At 41.5% G+C, this 24,780-nt stretch overlaps 1 protein-coding gene across 4 annotated transcripts in view; it reads right to left on the bottom strand.

The window, feature by feature from the left end:
- Window positions 1-24,780, bottom strand: part of AFF4 (ALF transcription elongation factor 4) — an 89,418-nt gene that overhangs the window by 27,744 nt on the left and 36,894 nt on the right. For all 4 annotated transcript variants that reach the window (XM_015451879.4, XM_005557757.5, XM_073994220.1 and 1 more), the window contains 2 exons: window positions 2,234-2,270; window positions 18-63 (listed from right to left, as the gene is read on the bottom strand). In XM_015451879.4, coding sequence (XP_015307365.2) covers window positions 18-63; window positions 2,234-2,270 — 83 coding nt within the window. The remainder of the gene's footprint in view (window positions 1-17; window positions 64-2,233; window positions 2,271-24,780) is intronic.

Below are 24,780 nucleotides of genomic sequence, written 5' to 3' on the forward strand. Positions count from 1 at the left end.
TTAAGCAATAAACTTACGATTTAGACTGGTGCCCATTTGAAGTTTTAGAAGGATTATATCTTTCTGGAACAAAAAGAATGAAGTGAGCAACTAAAGTATGGCTATTTAGACTGTAAAATGTCTATGTAAAATACCCTCAAATAAATGTAAATCAAACAATGAAATATAATTCTTCAACCACCAAACTGGTAACATCAACAAGCCCAATAATATGAGATACTAGTGACTACAGGGGAAATAAGCATGTGTACATGTTGCTGGTAGGACTGTAAACTCATATGACCTTCTTGAAGAGCAATCTGGTAATACCTTCTCAGTACTGTAACTATACTGCTAAGTGACTTAGTAATTCCAATGAAAGGAATTTACATTACAGGTATAATCTTGAGGAATACACAAACACACAAGCACACACTCGGGAATGTTTGTTATAGCCTGGTTTGTAATGGCAAAAACTTGAAAAAAAAATGTCCATCGATAGGAGACTAGTGAAATAAATTATGGTATTTTCATACTATAACTAGAGTTTTATGCTGTTATAGAAATAGCTCTAAAACAAACAAAGTGAAAAACACAAATAATGAGTAGAGGCAGCTTATGATCCCATTTGTGAACAGCTTTCAGAAGAGAGAATGGGAGAAGAGTAGAAGGATGAAGTATTCTTAAAAGAAGATGACTAGGGAAAACAAGCTGAGAAAAAAAGGAAATAAAAAGAAGAGAGAAAATGTAAATTTTCTGGCCTATAGTTAGCTATTTTCTGCATTTTAACATTTTCTGCATATCAACAATGTCAGATCCCTTTTTCCTGTAGCTACAGCCTTTAAGGTGGAACTAAGAAATTGATATACAAAGAAAGCGTAACATCAAAAGAGGTATTCTCCTAGTTTTATCTCTGCATTAAGATCACTGAAGATAAATTAAGGATCAAAAAGTTCCACATTTTCATTTCCAAAATACCTTATGACTAGTATAAATCTACCTTAATTAAGAAGTTACTGCTCTTGGCAAAAAGAATACCTGTTTTGTTACAGAGGTATACGGTGAAGCCCAGACATTTGCAATGGTTCCCTCAATCTACACAACCACAATCTCTTGGGACCATATTTGAATTCCCTATGACCATCTTCCCCAGAAATTCTTCTGACAGGCCAAGAGAGTAAGGGTGAAGGTGAGGGTACAGCAGGCAGCAGACTTTCTACCCAGATCAGAAAACCAAGGAGGAATAAACAGGGACTGTACAAATATAACAAGAAAAGAGCCATGGTCAGCTAAATAAAATGACCCCTTCTTGTGTGGAGTTTTACCATCATGGAACCAAGTACTTTCATAAAGGAAGTTAAAAGAAAGAAGAATGACACTTGAGTTTACGAGGTGCCCATCAAATTGTATTCATGAACTGTTAGTTCAAATGCTTAATAAAAGTAGTGTATTTTGATCTCCAATGACCTGCAGTTCCTGAATTTTTAAAGAATAACAATTTTGGCCGGGCGCGGTGGCTCAAGCCTGTAATCCCAGCACTTTGGGAGGCCGAGACGGGCGAATCACAAGGTCAGGAGATCGAGACCATCCTGGCTAACACGGTGAAACCCCGTCTCTACTAAAAAATACAAAAAAAACTAGCCGGGCGAGGTGGTGGGCGCCTGTAGTCCCAGCTACTCGGGAGGCTGAGGCAGGAGAATGGCGTAAACCCGGGAGGCGGAGCTTGCAGTGAGCTGAGATCCGGCCACTGCACTCCAGCCTGGGCGACAGAGCGAGACTCTGTCTCAAAAAAAAAAAAAAAAAAAAAGAATAACAATTTTTCAGCTTGATCCCCACTACTCATTAGATCATAAAAAAAATTAGAATACCAGGTCATGGTGGCTCACACCAGTAATCCCAACACTTTGGGAGACGAGGCAGGTGCATCACTTGAGCTTAGGAGTTCGAGACCAGCCTGGGCAACATAGTGAGACCCTATTCTACTAAAATTTAAAAAATCAGCCAGGCATAGTGGCATGTGCCCATAGTCCCAGCTACTCAGGAGGCTGAGGCAGGAGGATCACTTGAACCCTGGAGATCGAGGCTACAGTGAGCTACAACCACACCACTACACTCCAGAAAAAAAAAAAAAAAGAAAAATGAAAAAGGATATGACATGTAAAGGTATTACTAAAGTTACATATGGTGTGACCATGAAAATTGAATGTTCAATAAATAGCTTAATTTGAAAACCAAGAGGAAAAGAAATACTCACTTTGTTCTCCAGGGCCAAAATTGGACTGCTGAGATTCCTAAGAAAAGGAACATAAAATTATACAAAGTGACACTAAAAAAGAAAGGTTAATTCATGAAAAAAGCTTAAATTACATAAAAACACTTCAAGTACTTGAAAAAGCACAGAAAGAATGCAATGATCCTGTCTGATCAGCCTTGGCAATTTTGTGATCAATAATGGACTTTCCCAGAGTCTAATACAAAAAGCATTAAGCCACCTAAATTCTTTATCATTCAATTTTTTCAGCAGCATCCATTGTAATCATATCCCTATTTAGAGCCCTTTATAAAATAAATAATTTTTGGCTGGGCGCGGTGGCTCAAGCCCATAATCCCAGCACTTTGGGAGGCCGAGACGGGCGGATCACGAGGTCAGGAGATCAAGACTATCCTGGCTAACACGGTGAAACCCCGTCTCTACTAAAAAATACAAAAAACTAGCCGGGCGAGGTGGCGGGCGCCTGTAGTCCCAGCTACTCGGGAGGATGAGGCAGGAAAATGGCGTAAACCTGGGAGGCGGAGCTTGCAGTGAGCTGAGATCCGGCTACTGCACTCGAGCCTGGGCGACAGAGCGAGACTCCGTCTCAAAAAAAATAAATAAATAAAATAAATAAATAAATAAATAAATTCAATTTAAAATTCTTGGTCTTAAGAAAACACTTCATTTAAAACTAAAGGTAATACTGAAGACAGTGTACTAAGTAAAAATAGCTGTATACGTTTATCCATTATAAGTATACCACTTTTTTGGGAGGCCGAGGCTGGTGGATCATGAGGTCAGGTGATTAAGACCATCCTGGCTAACATGGTGAAACCCCGTCTCTACGAAAAATACAAAAATTAGCTGGGCATGGTGGCGTGCACCTGTAGTCCCAGCTACTCGGGAGGCTGAGGCAGGAGAACTGCTTGAACCTGGGAGGCGGAGGTCGCAGTGAGCCGAGATCACACCACTGCACTCCAGCGTGGCAACAGCGCGAGACTCCATCTCAAAAAAAGAAAAGCATACCACTTTTATGGACTAAAAAAACCCATATGGATATTTCCATGTCATTTTAATCTCTCCTTCTCCCTGCTCCCAATATTTTATATACATTAGCAACATGAGGAAGAGATGGTCATTTACTTCCATGTAAGCCTTGTAACAGCATAGTATCTGGCACTCAGGAAGTGCCAATAAAAAGAAGTCAAAATGTCACCCTCAGTGAAATATGGCTTTCCAAACTCAATTTTCATGACCAGAACAGCTGTTCCATGTGTGCACACTATGCATTTCTCAAAATTAAATCTGGGTACAAGACATAGCACTAAAATTACACAGATATTCCTAAAAGCCTACTTAAAAATAAGCATACTCTTCCTTTAGTTACAGAACTGTCTGTGAAAGAACAATATAGTTTTGCTGTTAAAAAAAACATTAAAAACCTCTTTCTATACTCAATGGATTTTCCAAGAGGATGCCAAGACCATTATATGGGAAAGAATAGTCTTTTTAACAATGGTGCTGGGGGAACTGAATAGCCATGGGCAAAATAAAGCTGGGACTTTATATTACATCATTAAAAAAAAAAAAAAAAAAAAAAAAAAACAACTCAAAATGGACCAAAGACCTATAAATGTAAAAGCTAGAGCTATAAAATCCTTAGGAAAAAAACACAATGCCAAATCTAAATGACCTGGGATTTGGCAAGATAAACTGGACTTAATCAAAATTAAGAACTTCTGTGCTTCAAAGGCTGCTATCAAAAAAGTGAAAAGACAACTCACAGAATGGGAGAAAATATTTGCAAATGATGTATCTGATAGGGGGCTGGTATCCACAATATACTATAAAGAGCTCTTACAATTCAATAACAAGACAATCCAATTAAAAAACAGGAAAAGGGCCTGAATAAACATTTACCCAAGGAAGACATATAAATGGCCAATAAGCAGATGAAAAGATGTCTCACACCCGTCATCACGGAAATACAAATCAAACCTACAATGAGATACTACTTCTCACCCACTAGGATGACTAGAATCAAAAAGACAAATGTAACAAGTGTTGACAAGGATGTGGAGAAATCAGAACCCTGGTGAGAATGTGAAATGGTACAGCTGCTTTGGAAACATTCTGGCAGTTCCTCAAATAAGTTAACACAGAATTACCACATGACCCAGCCATTCCACTGTTAGGTATATAACCAAACAAAATGTAAACGTAAGTCCACACAAACACTTCTATATAAGTGTTTATAGCAACATTATTCATAATAGCCAAAAAGTGGAAACAACTCAAATGTCCATCGGCTGATAAACGTATACACAAAATGTGATATATATCCATATACTGGAGTATTATTTGGACATAAAAAGGAATGAAGTACGGTTACATGCTACAACTTAGGTGAATCTTGAAAACATAATGTTAAGTGAAAGAATCTTGTCACAAAAGACCATATACTACATTATTCTATTTATATAAAATGTTTAGAACAGGGAAATTATAGACATAGAGGAGATTAGTGGTTGCTTAAGGCTAGGAAGGAAGATAGACGGAAAAAGGGAAAACAGTTAAAGGGTACAGTTTCTTTTTGAGTTGATGATTTACAAACTCAAAACTACTGAACTCTACACTTGAAGTGAGTGAATTACATGGTAAGTGAATCACATCTCAGTACCGCTGTTAAAAAACTGTAAATAGAGCAGTGGGCAAGAGGTCAATTTTGTGACTTTTGTTTAAAATGAAGATTCCAGGATGGGTGTGGTGGCTTACGCACGTAATCCCAATACTTTGGGAGGCTAAGCAGTGAGGATCACTTGAGGCCAGGAGTTCAAGACCAGCCTGGGCAACATACCAAGATCCTATCTGTACAAATAATAAAAATAAAATAAAATGAAGATGTATTAACCCCTTGAATTGTTTATTGTCTTATATTCATTTACTTGATAAATGGCCTAAAAGTTAATAGCCCCATATTCCAAATAATCTCTGATTTGTCTTATATCTGACAATAGTCAGCAGGTCCCCAAACACTACTGGATTCTGTCTCTTAAACACCCACCAACCAAAGGCAAGACTGTCTGAACTGGAAAGACTTCAGGTCCTCATCTTTTTTACCTACAATGGCCTTCTAATGGATCTTCCTAGCTCTAGTCTCTTTTCTTTACTCAACTATAGCCTCCAATTTACCCTTCTACAGCCCAAGTCTTAGTATGTGTCATCACTGCTCTCCTATTTTTCGCAGAACCTCCGATGACTTTTTGTTTTTCCCTAGGGATGAAACCCAAACTCTCTGGCATCACACTTAGCCGTGTATCAAAGTACTGAGAAAACAATAAGCAAAAACTGACAAGGGCCCTGCCCCCAAGGAGCTTAACCCCTATTTGAATGTCAGTAATGACTACCTTTGTAAGCACTCACACAAATCCAAGTAAAATGGCAACTGTAATAAATACAATGAAGGGCAAATACACAGAATTATATTAAGAGTTTGTAACTGTGCATGCATGTGTACCTGTGTGCGTGTGTGCGTGTGTGTGTCTATGTGTATGATCTAGCCAGGAAGATGAGCAAAGGCTTCCCTGAGGAACTGCCATTCAGACTGAAATTTGAAGGATATATAGGAAATAAACTGGGAAAGGAAGAGATAGGCTAAGTGCTGCAGGGAGAGAGAAAACATGTGTCAAGTCCAGCTTAAAGGGAAGACCATGGCTGGTACAAGGAACTTAAAGGCAGCCCACAGAGAGGAAAAAGTAAAGGTGGAAGAGTGGTGAGACATGAGATTGAAGACCTAAAATGCTAGATCACACGGTTTACAGACCTTATAGACCATATTAAAGATCTGTGTGTGTGTAGCTTATTAAGTAGGAGAGTTACACAACTACATCTGCATATTGTGAAGACCATCTCACCTACTAAGTGGATAACAGCTTTAAGAAAGCTAGAATGGAGTTAAGGATACAAAATGAGGTTACTGGAGTAGTATCAGTAGGAGGTAACTACAGCTGAAAGTTTGTCTTCAAGCTTTTTTTTTAATCATATACTCCATTACTAAGAAATTTTTCCATTTGTATCTTCAAAATATGTATAGAATATGCATTACTACTTAACATATGTATAAATACTGTAATTTTAAAGGCATAACAAAAATTAAATACCATTTTTAGAGTAATTTTTAAATTATATTTACGAAAGACAACAAAACCTTTCTAACACACAAAAATACAATGCTTCAAAGGTATGACACTAAGATGGACTTACTTTTGATATCTGGTTTCATTAGATGCCACAAAGATATAGTTATACTCATGGAAGAAATACTATGTTTATTAAATCACAGTAACAAAATTTCAGCCCTATACATTAATTATGTAAAGGATTCTATTGAAGTTGAATTAGATTTCCATGTTCCCTGGTGTAAATCATTTAGGAAAATAAATTAGAAGGTTGCATTTTAATCTTTTTAGCAAATAGGTTCAAACCACTGAATAGCAATTTTTTTCAGCTCTTTAAAGTTTGCACATTAGAACTGTGGTTTTTGGTAACAAAAAACTAAAAATACATAAACGACAACAATATTATTTTTTAAGTGTTATTTTCCTAGCTTGTGTGTGTGTGTGTGTATATATATACACTTGTATATATATCTATACACTATAGATACACACACACACACATATATATATATTTTTGAGACAGAATCTACTTCTGTCACCCAGGCTAGAGTGCAGTGGCATGATTTTGGCTCACTGCCACCTCCAGCTCCCAGATTTAAGTGATTCTCCTGCCGCAGCCTCCCAAGTAGCTGGGATTACAGGCACCCACCACCAAGCCCAGTTAATTATTGTATTTTTAGTAGAGACAGGGTTTCACTGTGTTGGCCAGGCCGGTCTCGAACTCCTGACCTCGTGATCCACCCATCTTGGCCTCCCAAAGTGCTGGGATTATAAGCGTAAGCCACCGTGCCCAGCCACTCAAGTATATTTTTTAGGGAAGCAGTTACTTCATTCATTGTTAAAACATCATTTTTTTTTTTTTGAGACGGAGTTTCATACTCCTATAGGATGTTTCATACTTGTTGCCCAGGCTAGAGTGCAATGGCATGATCTCTGCTCACTGCAAACTCCGTCTCTTGGGCGCAAGTGATTCTCCTAAGTAGCTGGGATTATAGGTGCATGTCACCACACACAGCTAATTTTTGTATTTTTAGTAGAGATGGGGTTTCACCATGGTGGCCAGGCTGGTCTTGAACTCCTGATCTCAGGTGATCCAGCCGCCTTGGCCTCCCAAAGTGCTGAGATTACAGGTGTGAGCCACCACGCTCGGCCAACATCATCTTTACTCTGAAGAGAGGGGGGTTTAATTATTTTTTTAAAAATACATTATGAAAAGACACATATAGCATATTTGGTGGTGGTATGCATGTGTGTGTGTGTATGTGTGTGTGTCTGTGTGTGAGAGAGATAAAAAGAGAAAGGTGTCTAACTCATTTTTAAGTCGGATAACTGATATCACGAAACAACTTCTATGTTAGTGTAAAAAAATTCAGATTCATTCCTCATTTCATTACAGAATATATTGTACAGAGCATGATTCTATAACCGAGTTGAAGATATTCCACAGTTCCAGACATTTCTGGCTTTAACATCATTGTTCCAATACTGCAACTGTGCATAAACTGCACTTGTACCATTACTCTTGCCTTGTCCTGGGTCCCTTTTTGTAATTCCTGTTAAAGCAGCCACCGTATCAACAGTGGCATGTGGAAGGGCAAGAAAAAGAGGGAAGGAGACGGGGAAGAGGAGATGATAAGATAAAGATTTGTGAAGCACCTAGGTAAAGAGGTTCTAAGAACAGAACAGAATACAAAGAGAAGACAATGTATGTCTAAGTGTGATGCACACAACTACACATCCAATTAAACACTAATAAATAATTCCTATTGCTTTCTTTTGTATTACTGCTTTCTACAAGCAAATATTTGGTATAGGCAAAACACATTTCTTGTTTCACACTTCCTTATAGCATCCAGCAAAATACCAGGGAAAAATAGCAAATATGAATCAATATTTAGTAAGTTTTGTTCTAAACCAAAGGAATGACTGAGGAATCACATGGAACAGAGGGATTGAATTGTTTTTGTTTTTAAATGGGACCAATTCAAGGAGAGAGATGAATACACTAAACCAGCTCCCCAAAATGATCCTAAACTTAGCACCATTTGCCACCTGTGAAGTGCTCTTTCAGACTCATCAATGGTGTAAAGTGTTTTCTGATGTGTTCCTTATCTTCCCACATCTTGCTAACACTCCTCTACTTCTCCTTTAAACTCTAATTGGTGTCACCTCCTGTAGGATGCTAAACCCAAATTCCCTAGATATAACAACTTTCTCCTTTCTCAGTCCTCTCATTGAACTTGGTACATATAGCTAGTGCACATGGAGAGTAAGTACCTATTAAAGTATCACACAGAGCTTTTAGCTATATTACACATGAAGTTGCACCAACTTAAATTCGGAGAATGAGATAAGCTATCAGTAAGAAGCAACCCACCTTAGCGACAATCAGTCAGTAGCTGAGGTGTCTCACAAACACCAAAATCTACACACTGTTACTTGAGTATATATATATCCAAATTCAGTTAACAAACATTCATTGAACAGCTACTTTGTGCCAGAACTATTCAAAGTATTGGCACAGCATTTTCCTATGTTCTTTAAATACCCATCTTAGAGCAAGAACATTTAAATTATACAGTGTTCTATCTCCAGTGTCAAGAACACTGCTGGAGGTTGTTCCAAACATGGTGAATAAGTGCAAAGGCAATCAAAATCTTTAATATTCTCCAAACTATCACTGGAAAATCTCCCAAGCTATCCCTAACTATACCCATATTCTCTGTTTCCCTCTGGTGCCAATGAAGTAGTGGTGCTCTATTCTAAAGCTACTCTCCTCTACGTGGACACTGAATCTTAATTGCTCTTGTGAAGATCTCCTAAGGTCACCTCCTCTCTTTCCCATGGATCATTTGTTTTTCCCTTTCTACTAAACTATCAGCATTATAAAAATAACAAAATATCTTCATCTTATAAAAACACTCCCCTGACATACCAAGACCATACAGTTCTTGGTACCACATTCTCTGTTCCTTTTTACAGTAAATGCTTCAAAAGACACTTACTCTGGTATCTTTTGAGCCTAGTACAACTAGTCTTTTACCCTCATCTTTCTACTAAAACTCTTTGTCATTAATAAAGAACAAATTGTCAAATCTCATGCCAGGAACATAGAAGTTAATAAGTATCTGTTTAATTAATAAATATATAAGCATTATCAAATTTTTATAAAAACATGTCTAACATAAAAATATATATTAAATGTGTAATAGCAGATTAGACATCGCAGAACAACAGATTAGTGAACCTGAAGACACAGCAATACAAACCATCCAAAACGGAGCAATACAATATAAGATCCGCCCCCCGCCAAAAAAAAAAGAAAAAAAAAAAGAAAGAACAGAACATTAGTGAACTCTGGGACAACTTTAAGGGGCCTAATATACATGTAATTGGAGTCCTTGAAGAAGACGAGAAAAGGGGAGAAGAGGGTAAAAAAAAAAAGTGAGTAACAGTTTCTCAAATTTGATGGAAACTATAAGTCCAAAGTTTCAAGAAGCTGAACAAACCCCAAGCATGAGAAAGATAAAGAGAACTACAGCAGAACATATCATAACTGAACAGATTAAAAGCATGATTAAAAAAAAAAAACTTAAAAGCAGCCAAAAAAAAAAAAGGACATTTTACATATAAACAAAGAAAAGAATGACAACAATGTACGTATCAGAAACAATGCAAGCTGGCAGACAGTGGGGGCAAGGTCCTCAACCTAGAATTCTATAGCTGGCAAAAACACTTTAAAAAATAAAAAAGGAAAGGCAAAATAAAGATTTTTTCAAAGTACTAAAAGAAATATTCAAGTCCTCCAGATAATAGTAAAATGGGCCAGGTGCAGTGGATCACACCTGTAATCCCAGCACTTTGGGAGGTGGAGGTGGGTGGATCACCTGAGGTCAGGAGTTCCAGATTGTCTCCACTAAAAATACAAAAAAAAAAAAAAAATTAGCCAGGCGTGGTGGCAGGCACTTGTAATCCCAGCTACTCCGGAGGCTGAGGCAGGAGAATTGCTTGAATCAGGGAAGTGGAGGTTGCAGTGAGCCAAGACTGCACCACTGCACTCCAGTCTGAGTGACAGAGCACGACTCTGTCTCAAAAAAAAGTAAAGATAACAAACTGTGTGTTTATTTATTTAGAGACAGGGTCTCACTGCCACCCAGACTGGAGTGCAGTAGAGTGATGATGGCTCACTGAGGCCAAGACCTCTGGGGCTCAAGCTATTTTTCCACCTCAGCCTCCTGAGCAGCTGGGACCACAGGTACGTATTACCACACTCAGATAATTTTTTTATTTTTTATAGAGACAGGGTCTCACTATGTTGCCAAGGCTGGTCTCAAACTCCTGGACTCAAGTGATCCTCCTTCCTTGGACTCCCAAAGTGCTAGGATTATAGGTATGAACCTTTGCACCCAGCCTAAAAGATAATAGATGGTTTAAATAAAAAATAGTAACAATATTGTGCCATTTATACTTTATGTGGAAGTAAAACATAAACAACAATAATACAGATTCTATGAGGGGAGAAATGCAAGTATAATGACAATAGGGTCTTATACAGTAGAAAAGGAAGGTATAAAATCACTTGAAGATAGACTGACACATATACACACACAAAAAAAAAGGCCTGATGAGACAAACAGAAATCAAAAAGCAAGATAGTAGATTTAAGTCCAATTGTATCAATAATCACATTAAATGTAAGTGGTCTGAACACCCTAAAGAGCAGAGTGTCAGATTATATTTAAAAAGCATAACAAAATCATATACTACCTACAAGAAATGCATTTTAAATACAAGAACATAAACAGGTTAAAAGCAAAAGGCTGGAAAAAAGCATACCATGCTAACATTAAATAAAAGAAAGTTGGGGCTGGTCCTATTAATATCAAAGTAAATTTTACACAAAGAATATTATCAGGTTTAAAAGGGGTTGTTTCATAGTAACAAAGGCTCAACTCCTTAAGAGGTAACAATCCTAAGTGTTTATGCACCTAAAAACAGAGTCTGAGAAAGCATGAGGAAACAAAGCAAGAACATATATACAAATCCAAAATTAAAGTTGGAATCTACTCTCAATAATAATCATTGATAGAATAAAATTAAAATGAGTAAGGATACAGAAGATTGGTATAAAATTATAAGCCAACTTGACCTAACAGGATACTCCAGAGACAGGGTCTTTCTCTGTCACCCAGGCTGGAGTACAGTGGCATGATCATGGCTCACTGTAGCCTTGACCTCTTGAGCTCAGGCAATCCTCCCGTTTCAGCCTTCTGAGTAGCTGGGACTACAGATGCCCACGACCGTGTGCGGCTGATTTTTAAATTTTCGGTAGAGATGAGGTCTGGCTATTGCCCGGGCTGGTCTCAAACTTCTGGCCTCCAGGGATCCTCCCACCTCAGCTTTCCAAAGTGTTGGGATTACAAGCGTGTGCCACCACACTGGCTGGAATACACATTCTTTTCAAGTGTACACAAAACATTAGCAAAAAAAGACAATAATCTGGGACATGAAATAAGTCTCAACCTCATACAATGTATGCTTCATGACCACAATGGAATTAAATCACAAATCAATAACAGAAAATATGCAGAAAATCTCCAAATATTTGGGAACCAACACAATTAGAAATAATCCAAAAAACAAGAAATCAGGACGGGCATGGAGGCTCATGCCTGTAACCCCAGCACTTTGGGAGGCCGAGATGGGCAGATCACTTCAGGTCAGGAGTTCAAGACCAGCCTAGCCAACATGGTGAAACCTCGTCTCTACTAAAAACACAAAAATTAGCCAGGCATGGTGGCACATGGCTATAATCCCAGCCCCTAAGGAGGCTGAGGCAGGAGAATCACTTGAATCCAGAAGGCGGAGGTTGCAATAAGCTGCGATTGCTCCCACTGCACTCCAGCCTAGAGGACAAGAGCAAAATTCCGTCTGGGAAAAAAAAAAAAAAAGAAAGAAATTAAAAGGTGTGTTTGTTTCTTTTTGGAGATGGAGTCTTGCTCTGTTGCCCAGGTCAGAGCACAATGGCTTGATCTCAGCTCACTGCAACCTCCACCACCAAGGTTCAAGCGATTCTCATGCCTCAGCCTCCCGAGCAGCTGAAATTACGGGTGTGCGCCCTACCATACCCAGCTAACTTTTGTAGTTTTAGTATAGATGGGGATCCGCCATGTTGGTCAGGCTGGTCTCAAATTCCTGACCTCAGGTGATCCACTAGCCTGGGCCTCCCAAAGTGCTGGAATTAACTGGCGTGAGCCACTGCACCCGGCCCTCAAAAGGTATTTTGAACTGAATAAAAATGGGTATGGTGGTTCACACCTGTAATCCCAGCACTTAGGGAGGACAAGACTCCATCCTGAAATTAAAAAAAAAAAAAACAAACTACATCAAACTTTGTGACATGCAGATAAAGTATTAGAGGGATGTTTTTACAATAAAATCTTGTATTAGAAAATAAGGGCTGGATGCAGCGGCTCATGCCTGTAATCCCAGAACTTTGGGATGCCGAGGTGGGTGGATCGCTTGAGGCCAGGAGTTTGAGACCAGCCTGACCAACATGGTGAAACCCAGTCTCTACTAAAAATACAAGAATTAGTCAGGCATGGTAGTGTACGTTTATAATCCCAGCTACTTGGGAGGCTGAGGCAGGAGAATCCTTTGAACCCGGGAGGTGGGGGTTATAATGAGCTGAGATCACACCACTGCCCTCCAGCCTGAGCAACAGAGCGAGAATCCATCTAAAAATAAATAAATAAATAAAATAAGAAAATAAGAAAAATCTCAATTATATGACCTTAGCTTCCACCTCAAGAAATCTGTTAAAAAGACGAGCAGGCCGGGCACAGGGGCTCATGCCTGTAATCCCAGCATTTTGGGAGGCTGAGGCAGGCAGATCATGAGGTCAGGAGTTTGAGACCAGCCTGACCATCATGGAGAAACCCCGTCTCTACTAAAAATACAAAAATTAGCCAGGGACAGTGGCATGTGCCTATAATCTCAGCTACTCAGGAGACTGAGACAGGAGAATCGTTTGAACCCAGGAGGTGGAGGCTGCAGTGAGCCAAGATCACACCACTGTACTCCAGCCTGGGTGACAGAGCAAGACTCTGTCTCAAAAGAAAAAATAAGAAGAAGAAGAACAAATTAAACCATAAAAAAGCAGAAAAGTAAAAGATCAGGGTGGAAATCAATGCAATAAAAAACAAAAACAACAGAGAAAGAAAAAGCAGCTCTCAAGAAAACTGACCATCTCTAGCCAGGGCACTCAAGAAAAAGACAAGAAAACAAATTACCACAATAGGTAATAAGATAAGTCCTATCATAATAAAATATGTTAAATGTATAAGGGAATATTAGAAAAAATTTACAACAATTTGTTAACTTTGATAATTCATAGATAAAATGGACAAATTCCTTGAAAGATATAAACAACCAAAGATCATTCAAGGAGAAATAGGTAACATGAGTAGCCCTATAGCTACTAAAGAAGTCTAATTTTTGCTTAAAAACCATCTTACAAAGAAAGCTTATATCCAGAGGTAAATTCTAACAAACACTTAAAGAAAAAAATACCACTTCTGGCCGGGCACAGTGGCTCATGCCTGTAATCCCAGCACTTTGGGAGGCCGAGGCAGGCGGATCACGAGGTCAGGAGATGGAGACCATTCTGGCTAACACAGTGAAACCCCGTCTCTACTAAAAATACAAAAAATTAGCCAGGTGTGGTGGCGCATGCCTGTAGTCCCAGCTACTCGGGAGGCTGAGGCAGGAGAATGGCATGAACCCGGGAAGCGGAGCTTGCAGTGAGCCAAGATTGCGCCACTGCACTCCCGCCTGGGTGACAGAGCAAGACTCTGTCTCAAAAAAAAGAAAGAAAGAAAGAAAAAATACCATTTCTATGCACACTATTCCAGAAAATGGAAGGGGAAGCAATTATTTCCTATTCTATTCTATAAGGCCATCATTACTCAGATACCAAAACAAGGCAAGGATATGAAACCATTCTCACAGGGTTAAACAGAATTCTGGACAAAAATACAATTATAATTAAGCATTAATTATACTGCACTTCGACTCACTTGTTTTGTTTTTTTGTTTTTTTGGGTTTTTTTTTGAGATGGAGTCTCGCTCTGTCACTCAGGCTGGAGTGCAGTGGTACGATCTCACATCACTGCAACCTCCACCTCCTGGGTTCAAGCGATTCTCCTGCCTCAGCCTCCTGGGTAGCTGGGAACTACAGGCACCTACCACCATGCTCGGCTAATTTTTCTATTTTTTGTAGAGACAGGGTTTCACCATATTGGCCAGGCTGGTCTTGAACTCCTGACCTTGTCATCCCCCCACCTCAGCTTCCCAGAGTGCTGGGATTACAGACGTGAGCCACCACACCTGGCTGACTCACTTCTTTGTAACAGAAAGTCACTAACACTAGATACTGACCATCGGAATCCCCATTGTTCCTACAGATAGAATTTCTGAAATTAGAAACTTAAAGCTTTTGTTTAAGAATTGCTTAAGGCTAGGTGTGGTGGCTCACATCTGTAACCCCAGCACTTTGGGAGGCTGAGACAGGTGGATCACAAGTTCAGGACCAGCCTGGGCAACACTGGGAAACCCTGTCTCTACTAAAAAATACAAAAATTAGCCGGGCGTGGTGGCGGGCACCTGTAATCCCAGCTACTCGGGAGGCTGAGGCAGGGAGAATCACTTTAGCTAGGGAAGCAGAGGTGATAATGAGCTGATACCATGCCACTGTACTCTAGCCTGGGTGATAGAGTGAGATGCTGTCTCAAAAAAAAAAAAAAAAGAGTCGCTTAAGCAGGACAGTCTCAGTAGCTCATGCTTATCAACCCAGTGCTTTGTGAGGCCTAGGCAGGAGGATTGCTTTAGGTTAGGAGTTTGAGACCAGAGTGGGCAACATCATGAGACCATTTCCACAAAATTTTTTTTTTAAAAATCAAGAGTTGCTTAAGCACAGTGGAACAGCTGAAGCCAACCAGTTTAAAGATCCCCACAGAGGAACAGAATTAGCATGAGAATACTGCTTGTACATCTTCCCAACGCATGATTTCACCCAGCATTCTTTGACAAATCAATGATCTTAATACTTCAGCCCACTCCATAATCCTTAAAAGCCATGGTCTCAACTCCTTGGGAAGACAGATTTGAGGTTTCCTCTCATCTCTTTGTTTGAAGGCCCTATAATTAAATTCCTTCTCTGCAGCAACCCAGTGTCTCTGTTATTGACTTGCTGTGTGCATCAGACAACAGACCTGTTATGGTTACAGATGTAAGAACAGAACAATACAGACCAAAATAGCCCAGGAATACAGATGCAAAAATTAGAAAAAACTTTTAAAATCAATTTCAGCACTATAAAAAAATACATCATGACCAAGTAGAGTTTATATCAGGAATGTAATATTGATTTAACATTTAAAATTTAACCAATGTTTTTTATTTTTATTTTTTGAGATGGAGTTTCACTCTTGTTGCCCAGTGGAGTGCAATGGTGCAATCTTGGCTCACTGCAACCTCTACCTCCTGGGTTCAAGCGACTCTCCTGCCTCGGCTTCCCGAGTAGCTGGGATTACAGCCAAGTGCCACCACGCCCAGCTAATTTTATATTTTTAGTAGAGATGGGGTTTCTCCATGTTGGTCAGTCTCGTCTCGAACTCCTGACCTCAGGTGATCCGCCCGCCTCAGCCTCCCAAAATGCTGGGATTACAGGCGTGAACCACCACGCCTAGCCAAATTTAACCAATGTTATTCACCATATTAATACAAATAAAAACAGGAAAATCTTATGATCGTTCCAATAGATTTAAAAAGTATTCAACAAAATTCAAAATTCATTCCTAATGAGAACTCTTAGGCAAAGAGGAATAGAAGAATTTCCTTAATGTAATAAATGACATCCACAAAAAGCCTACAGCTAACATCACACTTAATAATGAAAGACTGGATACTTTCTCCTCTATAGTAAAAAATAAGGCAAGAATGTCTGATCTCACTACTGGCATTCAACATCATACTAGAGATTCTAGCTAGTGCAATAAAGCAAGAATATAAAATAAGGCATTCATTTGAAACAAATATAACATCTTTATTCACAGGTGAAATGACTGTCTAAGTAGGAAACATGGTATCTACAAAAATGCTATTAAAATTAAGTAAATTTAGAAAAATTACAAGATAGGCCGGGCGCGGTGGCTCAAGCCTGTAATCCCAGCACTTTGGGAGGCCAAGACGGGCGGATCACGAGGTCAGGAGATCGAGACCATCCTGGCTAACACGGTGAAACCCCGTCTCTACTAAAAAATACAAAAAACTAGCCAGGCGAGGTGGCGGGCGCCTGTAGTCCCAGCTACTCGGGAGGCTGAGGCAGGAGAATGGCGTAAATCCGGGAGGCGGAGCTTGCAGTGAGCTGAGATCCGGACACTGCACTCCATCCTGGACGACACAGCGAGACTCCGTCTCAAAAAAAAAAAAAAAAAAAAGAAAAATTACAAGATAAAACATAAAATTACACATGAAAGGTATTTCTTTTCTTTTCTTTTTTTTTGAGACAGAGACTCACTTTGTCGCCCAGGCTGGAGTGCAATGGCGCAATCTTGGCTCACTGCAACCTCCGCCTCCCAGGTTCAAGGAATTATCTTGCCTCAGCCTCCCAAGTAGCTGGGATTATAGGTGTGTGCCACCGCACGTGGCTAATTTTTGTATTTTTTAGTACAGATGGGGTTTCACCATGTTGGCCAGGCTGGTCTCGAACTCCTGACCTCAGGTGATCCTCTTTAGCCTCCCAAAGTGCTGGGATTACAGGCATGAACCACTGCATCCGGCCCATGAAATGTATTTCTATAAATTAGCAAGGAAAAATCAAATACTGAAATTTTTATAAAATTCCATTTATAACAGCACTAAAAAAATCAAACAGGGTCAGATACAGTGGCTCATGCCTGTAATCCCAGCACTTTGGGAGGCCAAGGTGGGCAGACCACTTGAGGCCAGGAGTTCAAGACTATCCTGGCCAACATGGTGAAACCCTGTCTTTCCTAAGAGTATAAAAATTAGCTGGGTGTGGTGGTGCAGGTCTGTAATCCCACCTACTTAGAAGGCTGAGGCTACACTGAGCCAAGATTGTGCCACTGCATTCCAGCCTGGGTGACAGAGCAAGACCGTCTCAAAAAAAAAAAAAAAAAAAAAAAATCAGCCAGGCACGGTGACTCACGCCTGTAAGCCCAGCACTTTGGGAGGCTGAGGCGGGCAGATCAATTGAGGTCAGGAGTTTGAGACCAGCCTCGTCAACATGGCAAAACCTTGTCTCTACTAAAAATATAAAAATAAGCTGGGGACATGGTGGACGCCTGTAATCCCAGCTACTTGGGAGGCTGAGGCAGGAGAATCGCTTGAACCCAGGAGGCAGATGTTTCACTGAGCACCACTGTACTCCAGCCTGGGCGACACAGCGAGACTCTTTCAATAAAACAAAAAGAATAACTCTGACAAAAGATGTCCAAAATCTATATACTGAAAACTACAAAACAATACTGAACGTAATTAAATTAGACTAAAATAGAGAGAAATAAGGACTCATGGGTCAGAAGACTCAATACTGCTAAGACACCAATTCTCCCCAAATTGATCTATAGATTCAACTCAATCCCTGTTAAAATCCCACAAGGCTTTTATGTTGAAATTGACGAGGCGTCCTTCTTCTTTTTTTTTTTTGAGACAGAGTCTTGCTCTGTCGCGCAGGCTGGAGTACATGCAGTGGCATCATCTTAGCTGACTGCAACCTCTGCCTCCCAGAGACTCCTGCCTGAGCCTCCTGAGTAGCTGGGATTACAGGTGTGCACCACAATGCCCCATGCCCAACTACTTTTTGTATTTTTAGTAGAGACGGGGTTTCACCATGTTGGCCAGGCTAGACTCAAACTCCTCCTTAGGTGATCCACCTGCCTTGGCCTCCCAAATTGCTGGGATTACAGGTGTGAGCCACTGTGCCCAGTCTAAAATTCTTATGAAAATGCAAATGGCCAGGCCGGGCGCGGTGGCTCACGCCTGTAATCCCAACACTTTGGGAGGCCGAGGTGGGCGGATCACAAGGTCAGGAGATCGAGACCATCCTGGCTAACACAGTGAAACCCCATCTCTACTAAAAATACAAAAAATTAGCTGGGCGCAGTGGCGGGCACCTGTAGTCCCAGCTACTCAGAAGGCTGAGGCAGGAGAATGGCGTGAATCTGGGGGGCAGAGCTTGCAGTGAGCCAAGATCCGGCCACTGCACTCCAGCCAGGGGGACAGAGCGAGACTCCGTCTCCAAAAAAAAAAAAAAAAAAAAGAAAATGCAAATGGCCTAGAAAAGTCAGATCTACTTTGAAAAATACTAATACAATTTGAGGATTTACATTGTAGTGACTTTACAGTAAGTCCTGAAGTCGAACCATCAAGACAGGCTCATATTGGCACCATGACAGACAAACAGGTTAATGAAACATAAAAAGTCAGAAATGCACCACACATACAGAGTCAACTACAACTGCAAAGGCAATTCAATGGAAAGAGAAGGCTTTTAAATAAAGATGCTAATTGGATATGTACATACAAAAGGATAAAACTTCATTCCATATATTGTAACAACATAGAAAAATTAGCTTAAGATAAATCATAGGTCGAAATGTAAAACCTAAAACTATAAAAAAAAAATCTAGGAAAGGCTGGGCACAGTGGTACATGCTTATAATTTTAGAACTTTGGGAGGCCAAGGCAGGTGGGTCACTTTGAGCTTAGGAGTTCGAGACCAGGCTGGACAACATGGCAAAACACCATCTTTACTAAAAATATAAAAATTTGCAGGGTGTGGTGGCGCACACTTGTAATTCCAGCTATTCGGGAGGCCAAGGCATGAGAATCACTTGAGGCCAGGAGTCAGATGTTAACAGTGAGCCAAGATCACACCACTGCACTCCAGCCTGGGTGACAGAGTGACTCTCTCTCAAAAAAAATAAAAATAAAAAGTCTAGTATAACTGAGAGCAGAGTCCCAGCTATGCAGGAAGCAGAGGAGGGTGAGGATCACCTGAGCCCACAAGTTCAAGACTAGCCAGGGCAGCACAGCGAGACCTGGTCTCTTATTTAAAAGAAGAAGAAAAAAAAAAAAGAAGTCTAGGAAACAACATAGCAGGATTTGGGTTAGGCAAAGATTTTTCTTTTTCTTTTTTTTCAAATGGAGTCTTGCTCTGTTGCCCAGGCTGGAGTACACTGGCGCAATCTTGGCTCACTGCAACCTCCGCCTCCTGGGTTCATGCGATTCTCCTGCCTCAGTCTCCCAAGTAGTGGGATTACAGGTGCCCGCCACCATGCCCAGCTAATTTCTGTAATTTTAGTAGAGTCGGCGTTTCGCCATGTTGGCCAGACTGGTCTCGAACTCCTGACCTCAAGTGATCTGCCCACCTCAGCCTCCCAAAGTGCTGGGATTATAGGTGTAAGCCATCAGCCCAGCTGGCAAACATTTTTTTTGAGACAAGGTCTCACTCTGTCACCTAGGCTGGAGTGCAGTGGCATAATCATGGCTCACTGCAGCCTCAACCACCCAAGTTCAAGCAATCCCCCACCTCATCCTCCTAAGTAGCTGGGACTATAAGCTGTGCCACCACACCTGGCTAATTTTTACATTTTGTGTAGAGGTGGGGTCTTGCCTTGTTGACCAGGCTAGTCTCACACTCCTGGCCTCAAGTGATCTACCCACCTCAGCCTCTCAAAGTGCTAGGATTACAGGCAAGAGTCACCTCGCCCAGCCAGGCCAAGATTTCATAGACACCAAAAACATGACCTGTAAAAGAAAACACTGAAGAAGTGGACTTTATACAAATTAACATGTGTTCTTAGAGGGATACTATAAAGAGAATGAAAAGGTAGTCCACAGAGCAAGAAAACAAATTTCCAAATCACATATATGATAATGGCAATAAGAATCTGAGCCCATTTCAGGCTGGGCGCAGTGGCTCATGCCTGTAATCCCAGCACTTTGGAGGCCGAGGTGGGCAGATCACGAGGTCAGGAGATGGAGTCAATCCTGGCTAACATGGTGAAACCCCATCTCTACTAAAAATACAAAAAATTAGCCAGGCGTGGTGGCGGGTGCCTGTAGTCCCAGCTACTCAAGAGGCCGAGGCAGGAGAATGGCGTGAACCCAGGAGGCGGAGGTTGCAGTGAGCCGATATCCCACCACCGCATTCCAGCCTGGGCCACAGAGCGAGACTCCATATCAAAAAAAAAAAAAAGAATCTTAGCCCATTTAAAAATGGGCAAAATATTCAGACACTGCAACAAAGAAGATAAGCAAGTGTCAAATCAGTACATGAAAAGATGCTCAAGATACTCTGTCTCTAGAGAAATGTAAATTGAAATCACAATGAGGTACACAGAGTAGTACTATATCAAGTGTTAGTAAGGACAATATCAAGTGTTAGTAAGGACATGGAACAAGTGGAACTCTCATATACCATTGGCAGGAATATAAAATGGTTCAACCACTTTGGAAAATAGTATGACAGTTGTTTTCTTTTCTTTTTTTTTTTTTTTTGAGACAGAGTTTCACTCTTGTTGCCCAGGCTGGAGTACAATGACGCGATCTCGGCACACTGCAACCTCCGCCTCCCTGCTTCAAGTGATTCTCTTGCCTTAGCCTCCTGGGATTACAGGCATGCGCCACCACGCCTGGCGAATTTTGTATTTTTAGGAGAGACGTGATTTCTCCATGTTGGTTAGGCTGCTCTCGAACTCCCAACCTCAGGTGATCCACCCAACTTGGCCTCCCAAAGTGCTGGGATTACAGGTGTGAGCCACTGTGCCCAACATGACAGTTGTTTTCTAAATTTTTTTTTTCCCCCAGACAGGGTCTCTCTCTGTGACCCAGGCTAGAGAGTAGTGGCATGATCTCTGCTCACTGCAGCCTCAACCTCCTGTGGTAAAGCAATCCTCCCACCTTAACCTCCTGAGTAGCTAAGACTACAGGCCTGTGCCACCATGCCAGGGTAATTTTTTAAAATTTTTTTGTGGAGACAGAGTTTCATTATGTTGCCTACACTGGTCTCAAATTCCTGGACTCAAGTGATCCTCCCACATCAACCTCTCACATTACTAGGATTACAGGTGTGAGGCATAGACACCTACCATATACCTAACCACCCCACTAACAGGATTTATAATATAGAAATAAAAGCAGGCCAGGCATAGTGGCTCACGCCCGTAATCTCAGCACTTTGAGAGGCCAAGGCAGGAGAACTGCTTGAGCCCAGGAGTTCAAGACCAGCCTGGGCAACGTGGCAAAACCTTGTCTCTACAAAAAAATACAAAAAGTAGCCAGACATAGTTGCATGCGCCTGTAGTCCCAGCTATTTGGGAGGCTGAGGTGAGAGACTGCTTGAGCCCGGCAGTTCGTGAGTGCAGTGAGCCATGATCATGCCACTGCACTCTAGTCTGGACAACAGAGATCTTGTCTTTTAAAAAAAAAGAAGTAAACGTTTATACAAAGATTTATACACAAATATTCACATCAGCTTTATTTTTAATAACCAAAAACGAGGCTGGGTGCAGTGGCTCACACCTGTAATCCCAGTACTTTGGGAGGCTGAGGCAGGTGGCTCACAAAGTCAAGAGATGAAGACCATCCTGGCCAACATGGCGAAACCTCGCCTCTACTAAAAATACAAAAAATTAGCTGGGCGTGGTGGCACGTACCCGTAGTCCCAGTTTCTCAGGAGGCTGAGGCAGGAGAATCACTTGAACTCAGTAGGCAGAGGCTGCAGTGAGCCAAGATCACGCCACTGCACTCCAGCCTGTGCAACAGAGCAAGACTTTGCCTCAAAAAAAAAATAATAATTTTTTAAAGTCAGCCAGGCATGGTGGTGCATGCCTGTAGTCCCCACTACTCAGGAGGCTGACGCAGGAGGATCACTTGAGCCTGGGAGGTCGAGGCTGCAATGAGCCATGATCATGCCACTGCACTGCAGCCTGGAACACAAAGTGAGACCCTGTCGCAAAGAAAGAAAGGAAAGGAAAGAGGCCGGGCGCAGTGGCTCATGCCTGTAATCTCAGCACTTCGGGAGGCTGAGGCAGGCGGACCACTAAGTCAGGAGATCAAGACCATCCTGGCTAACATGGTGAAACCCCGTCTCTACTAAAAATACAAAAAATTAGCCGGGCGTGGTGGTGGGCGCCTGCAGTCCCAGCTACTCGGGAGGCTGAGGCAGGAGAATGGCGTGAACCCGGGAGGCAGAGCTTGCAGTGAGCCAAGATCACACCACTGCACTCCAGCCTGGGTGACAGAGTGAGACTCCATCTCAAACCAAAAAAAAAAAAAAAAAGAAAGGAAAGGAAAGAAAGGAGAGAGAGAAAGAAAGAGAGAGAGAGAGAGAGAGAGAGAGAAAGCAAGGAAGGGAGGAAGGGAGGGAGGGAGGGAGGGGTGGAGGGAGGGAGGGAAATACAGTTTTCAGTTTACTATAAACTTAGTGGTGGGCACTGTAGCTTGTGCTTGTGACACTGAAACAGAAGGATGGCTTGAAGTCAGGAGTTTGAGACCAGCCTGGGCAGTATAGTGAGACCCCCATCTCTATATAAAAGTCTGGCATGGTAGTAAGCATCTGTTGTCCGAGGTACTCAAGAGGCTGAAATGAGAGGATTGCCAGAGCTCAGGAGTTCAAGTGTATAGTGAGCTATATGACAACTGTACTCCAGCCTAGGTAAGACCAGCCTAGGTGAGACCTCAGTCTCTAAAAAAATTAAAATATAATAAATAAGTAAAATTTAATATGCACTTACCCTATGAACCAGCAATTCTACTTTTTACTATGTGACCCAGTATTTACCCAGGATAAAAGAAAACATGTCACGCCTGTAATCCCAGCACTTTGGGAGGCCGAGGCGGGCGGATCACGAGGTCAGGAGATCGAGACCATCCTGGCTAACACGGTGAAACCCCGTCTCTACTAAAAATGCAAAAAATTAGCCGGGCGAGGCGGCGGGCGCCTGTAGTCCCAGCTACTCGGGAGGCTGAGGCAGGAGAATGGCGTGAACCCAGGAGGCGGAGCTTGCAGTGAGCCGAGATCGCGCCATTGCACTCCAGCCTGGGCGACTAAGCGAGACTCTGTCTCAAAAAAAAAAAAAAAAAAGAAAGAAAGAAAACATGAATGTTTATAGATACTTTATTCTTAACAGTCTAAATCTGGAAATAACCCAAATGTTCATCAACAGGAAGCAAATGTTGGTATTTCCATATAATAAAATACTGATTGGGAACAAAAAAAGAAAAACTGGGCCAGGCGTGGTGGCTCACACCTGTGATCCCAGCACTTTAGGAGGCCGACACAGGCGGACCGCGAGGTCGGGAGTTCGAGACCAGCCTGACCAACATGGCGAAACTCCGTCTCTACTAAAAATACAAAAATCAGCAAGGCGTGGTGGTGCATGCCTGTAAGCCCAGCTACTTAGGAGACTGAGGCAGGAGAATCGCTTGAACCCTGGAGGCGGAGGTTGCAGTAAGCCGAGATCATGCCACTGCACTCTGGGAGTGAGACTCAGAGCGAGACTCCATCTCAAAAAAAGAAAAAGAAAAAGAAAAACTATGGATACAATCAAGAACATGGAAGAATTACAAAACTGTATACTGAGAAAATGAAGGTAAATATATAAAAGCAGCACATGATGTACTGATTCCATTCACATGAAATTCTAGAAAAAAAAAACTTATCTAGAGTGACATAAAATAGACCAGAAATTGCAATAGGGACAGTGGTAGAGGCAAGGGAGACTACAAAGGAATATGAAGAAATTTGGGGGTAATGGAAATGTTCTAATTCTTAATTATGGTGGTGGTTATACAGGTGCACATATGTATCAAAACTCAAACTGCAGGCCGGGCGCAGTGGCTCGGGGATTACGCCTGTAATCCCAGAACTTTGGGAGGCAGAGGCAAGTGGATCACCTGAGGTCAGGAGTTCGAGACCAGCCTGGTCAACATGGTGAAACCCTGTCTCTACTAAAAATACAAAAAATTAGCCAGGCGTGGTGGTTCGCGCCTGTAATCTCAGCTACTTGAGAAGCTGAGGGAGGAAAATCACTTGAACCCAGGAGGCGGAGGTTGCAGTGAGCCGAGATCACACCACTTCACTCCAGCCTAGGCAAAAGAGCAAGACTCCATCTCAAAACAAACAAACAAACAAAAAACAAAACTCAAACTGCACATTAAATACCAGCGCATTGGCCAGACGCGGTGGCTCACACCTGTAATCCTAGCACTTTGGGAGGCCGAGACGGGTGGATCACCTGAGGTCAGGAGTTCAAGACCAGCCTGGCCAACATGGTGAAA

Source organism: Macaca fascicularis, chromosome 6 (genome assembly GCF_037993035.2).
Source record: "Macaca fascicularis isolate 582-1 chromosome 6, T2T-MFA8v1.1".
NCBI lineage: Eukaryota > Metazoa > Chordata > Mammalia > Primates > Cercopithecidae > Macaca > Macaca fascicularis.